This window comes from Hypomesus transpacificus, chromosome 10 (assembly GCF_021917145.1).
Source record: "Hypomesus transpacificus isolate Combined female chromosome 10, fHypTra1, whole genome shotgun sequence".
In the NCBI taxonomy this organism is placed as follows: Eukaryota; Metazoa; Chordata; class Actinopteri; order Osmeriformes; family Osmeridae; genus Hypomesus; species Hypomesus transpacificus.
Window position 1 is genome coordinate 328,691 of NC_061069.1, and position 12,694 is coordinate 341,384.

Here is a 12,694-nt window from a genome sequence, read left to right on the forward strand (position 1 = left end):
AGGATTATAGCTGATAACCAAAGGTTTGCTGCCACCCATGGAGTGATTTCATAAGACGATTGCTGCAGGGAAGGACATAATCATACTATAAGTCTGAATATATCATATTATTATTCTAGGAATCTATGTGTATGTGGGGGAAGTTGTTTGGACGTGAAAAATAAGGGTTTAATTTGGCTATATCTGAGTAAACATTCAACTCATCAACATCCAACAGACATTCTGTCAAACAAGAAGAACTAGCAACCAGTAATAGTGTAGTGACCTATTGCGTTAATGCTGTGGGGTTTTGAGGCACTATTTAGAGAATGAGGTTACACATATCGAAATCAATGTAAACACTATTGTCAATGATATGCAAACCATAAACTGTACAAAAACAATGCAATGCTCCAAAGCACCTTATAATATGTTTACAAACTGCAGTGTCTTTGTGAATATACTACCACTGGCTGTAGTGATCATGGATCATTTTAAGTTTGCGTACAACACAACCATCGTGGGCCTCATCTCTGACAGTGACGAGTCAGCCTACAGAGAGGAGGTTGATACCCTGACATCATGGTGTCAGGATAACCTTTCTCTCAACGTCAGCAAGACGTTGATTGTGGGATGATTGTGGACTATAGGAGGCGGTAGGAGGAGGAGCATGCACCCCTACAAATCAACGGATCCGAAGTGGAGAAGATCAGCTGCTACAGATTCCTCGGGGTGGACATTTTTTTTTTGATGTGTCAAATAGATGTGTAAACCCGTGTCATAGATACGAAGAAGTGTGAGACTATGTTGGCCGAGCGGACGCCATGCCGACTGCCGAGTCTTCTGCCTCTTTGTTAGGCGCTCATAATTCCCGCCTCTGAGTTCAAGCCACGCTCCCTTCGCAGAATTGGGGCTAAAAGTCTGAAAAAAACTAAAAAAAATCAGAAATCTGAATCTGAAAACATGAAATGTGAAACTACTTGAAAATATGAAAGTGAAAAATGAAAATTAATAACTTATTCAAAATTATTCCAAAATGTTATCAACATTTTATTCAACCTGAGAACAAAATTGGTACACTTATTTTTTCTTTTAATACATGGTTTTATTTTTCAAGTTTTCGACCAAAACGTAATTTTTCAATGTCAAGCTTTAGTTTTTCGACTAAAGATTTATTTTTAGAATTAACAAAACATTTGGCCCTGATTTAACTCCATACCTATTTGGGGGGAGTTGACTCGTATTTGGGGGGAGTGTTTTCATTTGGGGGATGCACTCATATTAATGGGTGTGATTTGCACTTCAGGGCCACCGTACAATGCTCATCAATTTTCCCTCAGGCATTCGGTTCTCTCAGTTGTATTCCCCTCCTCCGTCGTATTCCCCGCGATCTGTGCCACTTTTCTCTGAATACGACATCGCGGTCTATAAAGAGGAGTATTGTCCTCGGTTTGAAAACAACATGGCAGACAATTTAGTGGCCCAATCTGGAGGAAGAGACAGGGGAGTTGTGGTAAATATAACATACAACTGGATACAAATATATGGGAAATGTCCGAGTTCTTGAATCACAAATGCAAACGCCGGCAACGGATGGATGCAAGTCTAGTTAAGCCTCAAAGTTTCTGGTTGGGTGGTTAACTTGTCCCAGCAAAGACTGTGTAACTCATTTGGTCATTTTGTCGACGATTGTGATTCCAGTAACTTTCGTAATAATGACACGCATACAATATAAACAATATTAAATCAGTTTCACAAAGTTACCTGACATTATGATAACATATTATATATGATGATTTTGCAAAGCACTTTGGTCGGCATTGGCTGTTTTTAAATGTGCTCTATAAATACAACTGACTTGACTTGATATATTGTAGATTGTTAAAATCAAATAAATTGTACATTGTAGGCTAGCAAATATCATGTAATTGCTTTTACTCCTAGATCAAGGATGACTGGCCAGGATACAATTTAGATTTGTTCAGTTACCCTGAGCACTATTCTAAGGATTTGGAATGTGTCTACATTCCACACGGTGTGATTATGGACAGGTAACTGAAGTACATCCATCCACTGTCTCATCAAGTTGTTAAACTATTCTACACACAGGTGTGTGATAGTTTTCCCTCATCCTGTAACTAATTGAGTTAATGGACCTTCACACCCTGTTTGATGTACCTTGTAGGACAGAGCGCCTTGCCAGGAACATAATGGAGGACCTGGGGGATCATGCTATTGTGGTGTTATGTGTGCTGAAGGGAGGCTACCAATTCTGTGCTGATTTGGTAGAGAAGATCAAAGCCTTGAGCCGCAACTCTGACCACACCCTCCCCATGAGGGTCAACTTCATCCGCCTCAAGAGCTATCTGGTGAGGGTCCAAGCAGTGTACTCCTTCCTTGATTCCTGCTTGCTTGATAACAATAGCCAACTGCATATAAGATAATCTGTCCTAGTTGTAGAAAATATATATGATATATATTCATTTTCTAGAATGACCAGTCAACAGAGGATCTCCACATCGTGGGGGTGGAAGACCTGTCGTTCCTCAGTGGAAAGGTGAATAAATACACTACTGGTCTAAAGTTTTCTTTCCTTCTTACTTGAACCAGTATTAAGCTGTGCTTGAAGCTATTGTCCTGTGAGCTGCATATCACACAAACGGTTGACTCTCAGATATGTCTTCTGATTCTGACTTTGAGTCTGCCAGACTTTTTCCTGTCAGTTTCCTCCAGTTTCCAAGTGCCTTTTGATGGTGTAGGAACCAGATTCTTTAGGCATTTTAAAAGCCTTTTACACTTTTTGATAAACTAAACTTTTTCCTTTGTCTTACCATTTCAGGTTATTGAATAGTAAAAATGTTCACCGGTGGTATAGTTCCACTTTAATTTTCAAAATATACATTGTACTTTTCTTATTATATTCTTTGAAAGATCCTTGGTCTGATATCCAGGATTGGAAATGGCCATGAGGAAGATGTTGACTGTTGACTATCCACTTTTGTTAGATGAAAGTTAGTTACGGAGATGTATGTAGTTGGCGGGGATCGGCCCACCACTGTGGAGCTCAGAAGGAGGAATACTGCACGGTGGGTGTGCGAGAGAGCCCTTCTCTCACTGCGTAGGGGTCACAAGGTGACCCAATGTCACAGTGCAAACTGGCTGAATGACGTCCCAGAGGTCTGAGGGGCTGCAACGTAGTTAAGGGTGAAGTAGGGTAAAACAAGAGCTTCTTCAAGGGTCAGAGTTTTGTGCCAGATCGCAGTGACAGGCAGGTTGTGGAGCGACCTCACAGGAATGGTATGGAGTAAATGGGGCACTTAGGTAGGTGGCTGCATTCTAGATGATATACAGAGGGTGTACGCTGGTAGCCCTGTGACAATTTAGTTACAGTAGTCTAAATGAAAGAGTACTGTGGCCTGGACTAACAGCTGGATGGAGAAGTCTGTTGCATTCTTGATATTTAGATTTTCAGCAAGGATGATTATTTAGTTTCTCGCAGAGCAGAAATCTGTCACCATGGTGGCATCGATGGTGATGGAGAGCTTTTGTACCGGGTAGGATCTCGCAGAGAATAGCTCCATCTTGTTGGGTTTCAGTTTCATTCAAGTGGTGGGATGACAAACATGAGATGTCCGACATATTGATATTCTTTCGGAGGGTGGGATTGAGAGAAACGGTTGAGTATCATCAGTGTAGCGGTGGTAGGAGAAGCCACGTGATTTGATGGTCTGGTGAAGATAAAGAAAAGGTCATAACACAGATCCTTGTGGGAAAACCAAGTTAGGGGGCGTGGTTTTAGACGTACCTTCTTAAGTGGACCTAGAAGGACCTACCAGTCAGGTAGAACCTGCAACATCAATTCCAGCATTACCCATTTCAGCCACCGTGGACAAAAGAAGCTGTATGGAGCTGGAAAGCTGACAAAAGTATCTGAATTTGAATATGAAAGATTTTAAATATTTGTGTCGAATTTCATAAAACTGAAATATTTTGCTGTTGAATATATAATATCTGAATCATTTGTATGCCGAATTTAATAAAACAGAATTATTTTGATCCAAAAATACACATTTCTAAAATTCAGATTGCAGGAATTCAGATTCTTGAAATTCAGATTGCTGAAATTCAGATTCTTAAAATTCAGATTGCTAAAATTCAGATTGCGGAAATTCAGATTGCGGAAATTCAGATTCAGATTTTGTCTGAACTAGGCCAACGGCAGAGAATGTCTGATAAAGAGAGAACTCCCACTCTCGGGAAACTTCCGGGTTCTGAACTGGTTACAGTTCCACTCAAGTTCCATATGAGGGCGCTAACGGTCGAGTGCAGAATGATTGGAGGTCTATGGAGCTATACCCCTCAAAATCCACTTTTCTCAGGATATGATTTTTTGTCTAGTAATTTGAATTCTGAAATCGAAAGGGGTGGCAAAAAAACACACACCACTGGGTGTTAGATTTTTTTTAAAGTCGCCTTTCTGTTCTAAAAAGCCTTTGAAAATGGCATTGACGTCATACACATCGTACGACCAGAGCTACTGCTTGACAGCAAGCTCTGGTTACTTCCACTTTACTCTCGAGGCATCGACAACACAGCTGACAGGTTAGGCTCTCCCTGTCAATACAGAAAGAGTTTTGGCTTGCTAATGTTGTTGCTAATGTTGCTAATGCTCTGACATTCTGGTTCTGCTTCGGATGCCATCAAGCGGGATATCTGGTCGTAGTCAGTCCTTCACTAACCAATCAACATTCGTTAGCAGAATTCTAGTGTGTTATGGGCAACAACGACTTACCCCTTAAGAAATCGAAAGGACTTAAGTACTCGTTCATTCAACTTTTGACGTGTAATCCATGTTGAACATGCAAAAACTATAATCAAATCTGAGATTTATCAACGACAATCAGGCGAAAGAGACAAATTTAGCCGTTTAGCTCCATAGACTCCCATTCATTTTGCACTCGACCGCGATCACTCCCGGTGGAACTCGGGTGGAACTGCAACAAAATTAGGTACAATGGGGCTTAATAGGTAGCCTGACGTTGTCATACTCATAATTCTAGTCAGAATATGAGTCTGAGAACTCTCCGTTGGGCTTTGACTACGAGGCGTGTTTCAAACGAGCCTGGAAAACAAATGCCTCTTCGCTCAATTGGATAGATCTACAACCAATCAGAGCAACAGAGTATGTGACGTATGTTAAGCGCCGCATAGTTGTTGTCAACAGCATAGATATATATTAGTGCTGTCAAACGATTAAAATATTTAATCGCATTAATGTCATAGTTTAATCAATTAATCGCACATTTTTATCTATTCTAAATGTCCCTTGATTTATTTTTGTCCCATTCTTTTTTCAATTTTAAAGCTCTTATCAACATGGAAAAGTGGTTCGGATTGCTTCGTGCAAATATTTTTTTATTGAAAACAACATTGCAATCGCCTGGCTTTGACGAGGGGGCGGAGAATTCGCATGAATCGCATCAGCTGTGTGCTTGGCCATCAAGTAGTATTTCAGACTGGACGTGCTGCGATGATAACTCAGTTTACAACGACAAAACACACAGATCACTTTGGTCTTGTCAATGGAACCATTTGGCAACTTTTTAAAAGTAAACTTTCCATTCAGAATCTTATTGGCATCCATTTCGGCGTCTCGCGCTCGCCATCCACTCAAAACGTAACGTTAGCCTACTACCAGAGAATGTCTAATATCTGTAAATGGGCTCTGCTACTACTCTTTAGCCGGCTCGCAAGCCAAACAAGTGTGTGTGTGGCGTGCCTGTTGTTTTATTTCCGGTCTAGCTAGATCCGGTGGGGTGTTGTAGTCTTTCTAACGTCGGTAATTGTTGCAACAGTATGTGAAAAAAAACTACAAAGTTTGCTAGGCCAAAAAGAGCGTTAATCGCGCGGAAAAAAAATTGACACCGTTAATTTGGGTTTGCGTTAACGCCGTTAATAACGCCTTAAACTGACAGCACTAATATATATATATCTATGGTCAACAGAACTAAACTGAGAGGCAGCTAAATCTTTACTGACTAAACTGCAAGCAGACTTGAAGTATGCTTGAAGATTAATACAAACGATTTTTGCCGGTGTTGTAAAATTCATTTAAGGGTAGGGGGAGTACTTGTTCACACGGTCAACCTTTTTGAGCGAAACAATAAAGGGCAATGCATATACGAACAAGTTCTCCGTTTAGGATTACAACTCCACAAAAGAAAAGGAGAAACCACAATGGCCACTGGGTTTTTATTGTGTCCCATCTTCTTCGCAACCATTGGGGCCAGCTGATAAATTAAACTTTTAGCGAATCCCGTAGGAAGGACGGCAAAAACATATTTTCCATCGACAAATGCCTTGATTGCATCTCTCTGTTCCTCTTTCAAAATTAATGCGCTGTCGATGTCTTCTAAAACAGACTCGATGGCAGAATCATAACATCCCAGATCTCCAGCGGTAGCCATGTTTGTTCAAAACGAATTCAACTTAAGCGCTCTTTTGTGTCGTAGGTGATTACGTTACTGTTGATCATCCGTCCATCATCGTATAAAGCCCGCCCTGACAATTTCATTGGTTCGCCCAAATTCTGGTTTTCTGTAGTTGGTCCCCAATACGAGACCATCCAGACCCAACTTCCCGACCAAATTTCTTTTTGGGCGGGGAGAAGTTGGGCTGGCAGCCAGGCTACTTAATAGGGAGTGGGCAGGCTCTCCTTAAACAGGCTCTGAAACAGCTTGCTTTCACAGGAAAAAGTAGACGATTTCAGAACGACCGAACTTTACCTCAGAACAAACTGAGTTGCTAGTTTGAGGAATACCCAGATCACACATACGTATCTGGGATAGCACACATACGTCCCGATGTGTAGAAGATACGTCGGCAAGATCGTTGGCATTTGATCGAAACTGACTTCCAGACGACGTGTGGACGATGAATCCAATCAAACTCGGCCGCACTACAGATATATCCTGTTAACCATAGATAACTCCTTATATCTATGCTGTTAAATACTATGTCCGATCTCTCAGACAGCAAATATTTCACTATCCATAACCGATCTGAAATGTCACTTCAGAAATGAACATAGCCTATAGGCTGAACATTGACTTTGATAGGAATATGGAGACAATGAAAAATATGCTTGACCATCCAAAATTGGCTATTAGTAATACAGTAGCTAGCTAGCGTGACTTAATTCAACTTGGATTTTCTGTGTGGGTATTATAATTAAGAGACACAATTGAAGTTCATGATTTTATATCAGGCTGGATGTTGATGCCATCAAGCTCTTAAAATAACTCCAACACAGAAAAGAGAACAACGGAACATAAATATATAGGCTAATAGCTTTGCCAGTTGTTCCGCGTCTTCCATCGGTCTCCGCCGCCCTCTGACTATCTCGACTCACTTGTTAACAGTAACTGCCGATTTTGGCAGAGGAGAAGACACAAGTTTTTACAAGTTTCATAAGCACTTGCTCCATACTCTTCCTCCAACGAGCAACTCGTAGCTTTTGTTCTGGGGTAAAATTCGGTCAGAGAATGTCTAGATTCGGTCGTTCTGAAATCGTCTACTTTTCCCTGTGAAGGCAAGCTGTTTCACCTTTGGCCTAGTTCAGACTAAATCTGAATCTGAATTTCCGCAATCTGAATTTCCGCAATCTGAATTTAAGCAATCTGTATTTCAAGAATCTGAATTCCTGCAATCTGAATTTCAAGAATCTGAATTCCTGCAATCTGAATTTGAGAAATTTGTATTGTTGGATCAAAATAATTCAGTTTTATTAAATTCGGCATACAAATAATTCAGATATTATATATTCAACAGCAAAATATTTGTTTTATTAAATTCGACACACAAATATTTCAGATATTTCATATTCAAATTCAGATACTTTTGTCAGCTTTCTAGCTCCATAAAGCTGAAGGTTGACAGTGTCTAAAGGCCAAATTATACTACTCCGACTCCGTAACGGACAGACAGACAGGCAGAGTTGACGGAGGATTCATTGGATTTATAGTACTCAGAAGGCTGTGGGTGCTGAAAACAATTCACCGCCAGAAAAGTAGTTGGAGCAACGTTTTTGAAGCCTGCCACATGACGTCTTTGTGTGTGGAACCAATTGCAGACCAATCACAGCCAAGGGGTATCCGAGCGGACGGATAGTTTGGAAAATCAGGAGGTGCACGTAGAGCTCTCCAAGGGGCTCAGAGAGGGCTCGGAGAGGGCGTTCCACATCGGATAGGGCGTTCCCTGTGTCCGTCTCTGTGAAAACAGAGTAGTATAAATCGGCCTTAAGGCTGCAGACAAATCTAGGAGAGTCTGGTTGGAGGAAAGGTTGGATGCTTTGGTGGTTGAGGGCCTCCATCACTAATAACAGAGCCATGAATAGAGATTTGTTTGGGTCCAGCAGTTGTTCCCGGCTAAGAAGGGAGTTTGATTGAGAATAGCTAGAATGCGAGAATGATCCAGAATGTGATGGCTCATCCAACATGAGCCATCTTGAAGTTTGAGGGGAGACGGCCTGTTCAATTTGAGTGTTTGTTGGATACAAAGAAGAAGAATTCTCTTTGCAGGAAAATAGAGGAGGAAGAGTGGGATGCGTGCACAAGTTATGCCTGTAGGTAATAGTGAGATATCCTTGGAGTCATTGAGGGAGGGTGAGAGAGAATTAAACAGTGGTCTGACACATGGAGGGAGGTTACTGTAAGATCAGGTGTAGAGAAGCTCCTGTTGTAGACAAGGTATAGTCGGTTTCCAAATTTATGGATATGTATTGTAAATGACCTCCAAAGACTTCATTAAGGAGCTAGAGAATTATTGCGAGTTCGATTTTTAGTAGTTTGACAAGCAGACTTAGGGTGGGATTTATCAAAGAAGTTAAATGACCACAAGATGGCACCCTTCCCCTTAATCTGCCAGCTCTCTTTTTTCATCTAAAAGGTTCCTCTCAAGACCCCACCCCTCGCTCCTCAGTTTGAAGCGAAGGCACCTATGGATCTTGATGGTATTGCATTTACATTTTGGCAACCGACTTGTTCCGGTGATTTATTCTATTAACTTAAGTCAAAATATCTATCTTCCTCCCCCCAAAAATGATTGAACCTGGCTCAAAATACTAGTTTTTTCAGTACATTTACATATAGTCATTTGGCAGACGCTCTTATCCAGAGCGACTTACAGTACAAGTACAGGGACATTCTCCCCGAGGCAAGTAGGGTGAGGTGCCTTGCCCAAGGACACAGTCATTTCGCACGGCAGGGAATCGAACCAACAACAACCTTCTGATTAATAGCCCGACTCCCTAACCGCTCAGCCATCCGATCCCCCCTCAGTAGAGGTTTTGCTGAGTTTGAAGTGGGGAAACTAGCACCCCAATTTTTTTAATGATCGTCAAAGACGGCATAGACCTATTACGAAGCCTGGAGCATGACAAGCCATTCTTCTGCGCAAGACCGGACATACCGTAAGTTCAACATGGTGTGGATTGTATCTCGTTTTTTCAAGCTTCAATGCGCCACTGAACACTTTCCATAGAAATGGGAAACGGGATGCCATCTTTGAACAGCTTTGATGCTTGGTCTACTTAATAATAGGCCTATGGTTTCTCTAACAGCCCTGCTGAGATGTAATCCAGACAAAGACATGTGACAAAGCTTTGTCTGCATGCAGAATATTTTCCCAGAACAAAAATATCTTCTACTTCCATTCAACCAAGGTATAATTTACTATGGTTACACAATAGTTTTTCCCATTATTAGAAGAAAAATATAAACAATATCTGTTTATTTGTTGTTGATAAAGAATCACTGTGAATCCTGATTTGTCCCTGTAGTACTGGACAATAGTTTTGCTTGGCACTTTTCAAGCAAAATAGGTATTAAGATATGTCGATAGAGTTTAATGTCATTTACTGATGGCTGTCTGTCCCTGCCTGTCAGCCCAACAGTCCTCTGATTGACTTTTGTTGCAACACCAGGAATGTTGCTTGTGAATATTGAGACTCTTCTGTCTTCTATCATCATTACCAATACTGAAAATACCAGTTTTTTGTGTGTGTGTCATTGGTTTCATGTGGTGATTGGTGTCTTTTGGATAAACACTTTGCAGATAAATCTCAACGAGTTGCTTTTACTAATGTAGTCTTGGTAATGCATTTGGTGGATTCCAGATAAGTCGTTATGCATGAGTGTTTTATTGAACCATGCATGACTGTTTGCTTTTCTCCTTCTTTCATTCTAACATGCTCCTGAAAGAATGTCTTGATAGTGGAGGTAAGTCAACCTTCTTATTAATTATTTATTTTTGCATTGCTTTCAGATATATTAGCCAAATACTGAACATCATGTTTCAGAAGGTCAAAGTAATAATTGAACTTGCCTTTTTTCTGCTGGAATGAGTCAGACCAGACCTAATGTTGGAATTGGAAAAAATAAAGTTTATTTCTCAGCAGAGGGCCCATAATGAGAATTGTTGAGGTAGGGTCATCAAAACGGATTAAATCATCTCTGGTCTTGTCAACAATTTGTTGCCCATGTATCTCAAAGATCATATTCATCATTATCTGCATCATTATTCTATACAGAAACACGAAGTTTAAAATACTGTAAATGGTTCATTTTTTGGACATCAGATGAAAACTAAATTGGAATTTTTCTGTGCAGTCATTCATAACAAGACCTCATAACATTTACTTTAAGACTTTTTTGTTTCAGTTCCTTTCTATATTCTTATTCTCGCATCACAAAACATGGCCCAAGAGACAACAATGTTCATTTACTTGTTACAGTAAATGCAACTCACCAGAATAGCATAGCAGTTCTGGTATTGTGAAATTCTCTATGCTTGCTTGAGGAGAAAATTATAAGTGAAGACTTTCATTTACACATGTTGAAACGACAATGATGGCTGCTGTGTCACCAAAATAACATGGTACATATAATTAGTCCTGTGATGATCTCATAAAAACAAGCATTGACAACACAAGACACAAGTGTGGTGATGTCCCCCTGGTCTTGAAAACACAACCACTTCCTCCCTTTCGCTGTAAAGCCACACGGCTATATGGTTGCGGTGAGATAGGTTTCAGTATCACTCTATTCCCCTTTTGTGTTTGTTGTGGTTAATACAGAATGCTTATCTATCGTTTTTCCTTACTCTAACTCTTTATATGTCTTGCTCTCTTCTATAACATGCATCCCTCACTGCTTGGTCAATATTTGTGTTGATAGACATCTCGAAAACACTTGCTTTTATGTTTCCACTGCAGGCCATTGTAGGCACAGGGAAGACAATGAAGACTCTCCTTAAACATGTGGAGGCCTTCAGGCCTATGATGATCAAAGTAGCAGGGTGAGTGAGTGTATATACCTGGGACATTGAGCTGCACAGAGCCCAAGGGACCTGCTTTTCTTAATCACTCAATTTCCTATTTCCAGTCTAGACAGGGACAGATAATGAAGGGCCTGTGTTTCAGATTTGGGTCTCAGGTTTCTCTGTATTACAGGTGGGAGATATTGGGGGATCTAAAATTTGTGTTTTGATTAATTTCAGACTGCTGGTGAAGAGAGTTCTAAACGGAGCAGGATGTCTCCCTGACTGTGTGTATATGTTTTTATTTTATACTGTTTGATTGTGCTCATGGAGCATAGTAAACGTCAGTTTCACATTTTCACAATGTAAATTGTATTTTGTTCACAATGGCACCTCCTCTCTTTTCCTGTTGTCTGCCTTCTCAGATGTTGGTTTTGAGATACCCAGTCGCTTTGTAGTTGGCTATGCCCTAGACTACAACGAGTATTTCAGAGACCTCAATGTAAGTTGCTGTCCAACCCTAACCTCTTTATTATTTTAACAATGCACTCTTCGCTTGGCCCTCTCTAGTTAGTCAGTTGAAGAACAGTCTCCAATCAAAGATCTAATAAGCACTATTATGACATCAAATCAGAAGGGGAAAAATACAATTGGCAACATTTATAATGCATTTTATCTTATCGGTTTGACTTTCTTTCCTTTTTTTCTCTCTTCTCCACAGCATATATGTGTACTGAGTGAAAGGGGAAAACTGAAGTACAAAGTTTAAAAGGGGAGCTGCTGTGTAGGCAAACTGTTGAGGAACAGGAAATGTTGTGCCACAAAAACCTTGGGCAGGCTTCCCATGAGTGGTCAGTGACACAAATGTTAGGAGACTGATTAATAAGGAGAGCCACCTCCTTTTCCTTTACTACATTCATTGAGACATTCCTCAGAACCCACTCCTATTAAATATATTACATAAGGACCCAAGTACATTGATTTGTTTATAGAACTGTGAAATGTTAGTTCCATATTCTTACCTGTTCAGAATTTCTAAATCTTGACATTGCATATTTTTTGTAAAAGAAAATAACCATTAAAACTGCCTTTTCATTGCCTTCTATTTATATTCTTGTGCATATTTGAACTAACTGTGTTCTTATTCTGACAGCAGATCCATGTGGGACAATATTCTTCATCTTGAAATATATTGAGAAAAAGGTTGATTGACATACATTGGCTTAATTGGAGTAATGAGTGAAGGGCATTTGCTTTAAATACAGAGTTAGACTCCATGCTTTGTGTGAAACAGCCTGAAACATGCAGCTTTGGATGAAAGGGATTGCACTGTTGTGGTATTTGGAGGTTCTGATTGAAAAGGCCCTTTCCATTTTTGTTGTCCATGTGTATTCCTGTA

The 12,694-nt window shown here is 40.3% G+C and overlaps 1 protein-coding gene across 1 annotated transcript; it reads left to right on the forward strand.

Annotated features, from left to right (window-relative positions):
• Window positions 1–1,327: 1,327 nt before the first annotated feature.
• Window positions 1,328–12,400, forward strand: prtfdc1b (phosphoribosyl transferase domain containing 1b). Its single transcript, XM_047028540.1, has 9 exons — window positions 1,328–1,492; window positions 1,924–2,030; window positions 2,165–2,348; window positions 2,471–2,536; window positions 10,239–10,256; window positions 11,252–11,334; window positions 11,536–11,582; window positions 11,721–11,797; window positions 12,017–12,400. Exons 1-9 carry the CDS (start codon window positions 1,442–1,444, stop codon window positions 12,062–12,064), a joined length of 681 nt encoding a protein of 226 aa, XP_046884496.1. The 5' UTR covers window positions 1,328–1,441; the 3' UTR covers window positions 12,065–12,400.
• The last annotated feature ends 294 nt before the right edge of the window (window positions 12,401–12,694 follow it).

Excerpts from the sequence above, each read along its gene's own strand:
- prtfdc1b (XM_047028540.1), top strand. The coding sequence starts at position 1,442 with ATGGCAGACAATTTAGTGGCCCAATCTGGAGGAAGAGACAGGGGAGTT. Across the intron at positions 11,335-11,535 it reads ATGATGATCAAAGTAGCAGG|ACTGCTGGTGAAGAGAGTTC; the intron begins GTGAGTGAGTGT and ends GATTAATTTCAG. Across the intron at positions 11,583-11,720 it reads AGCAGGATGTCTCCCTGACT|ATGTTGGTTTTGAGATACCC; the intron begins GTGTGTATATGT and ends CTGCCTTCTCAG.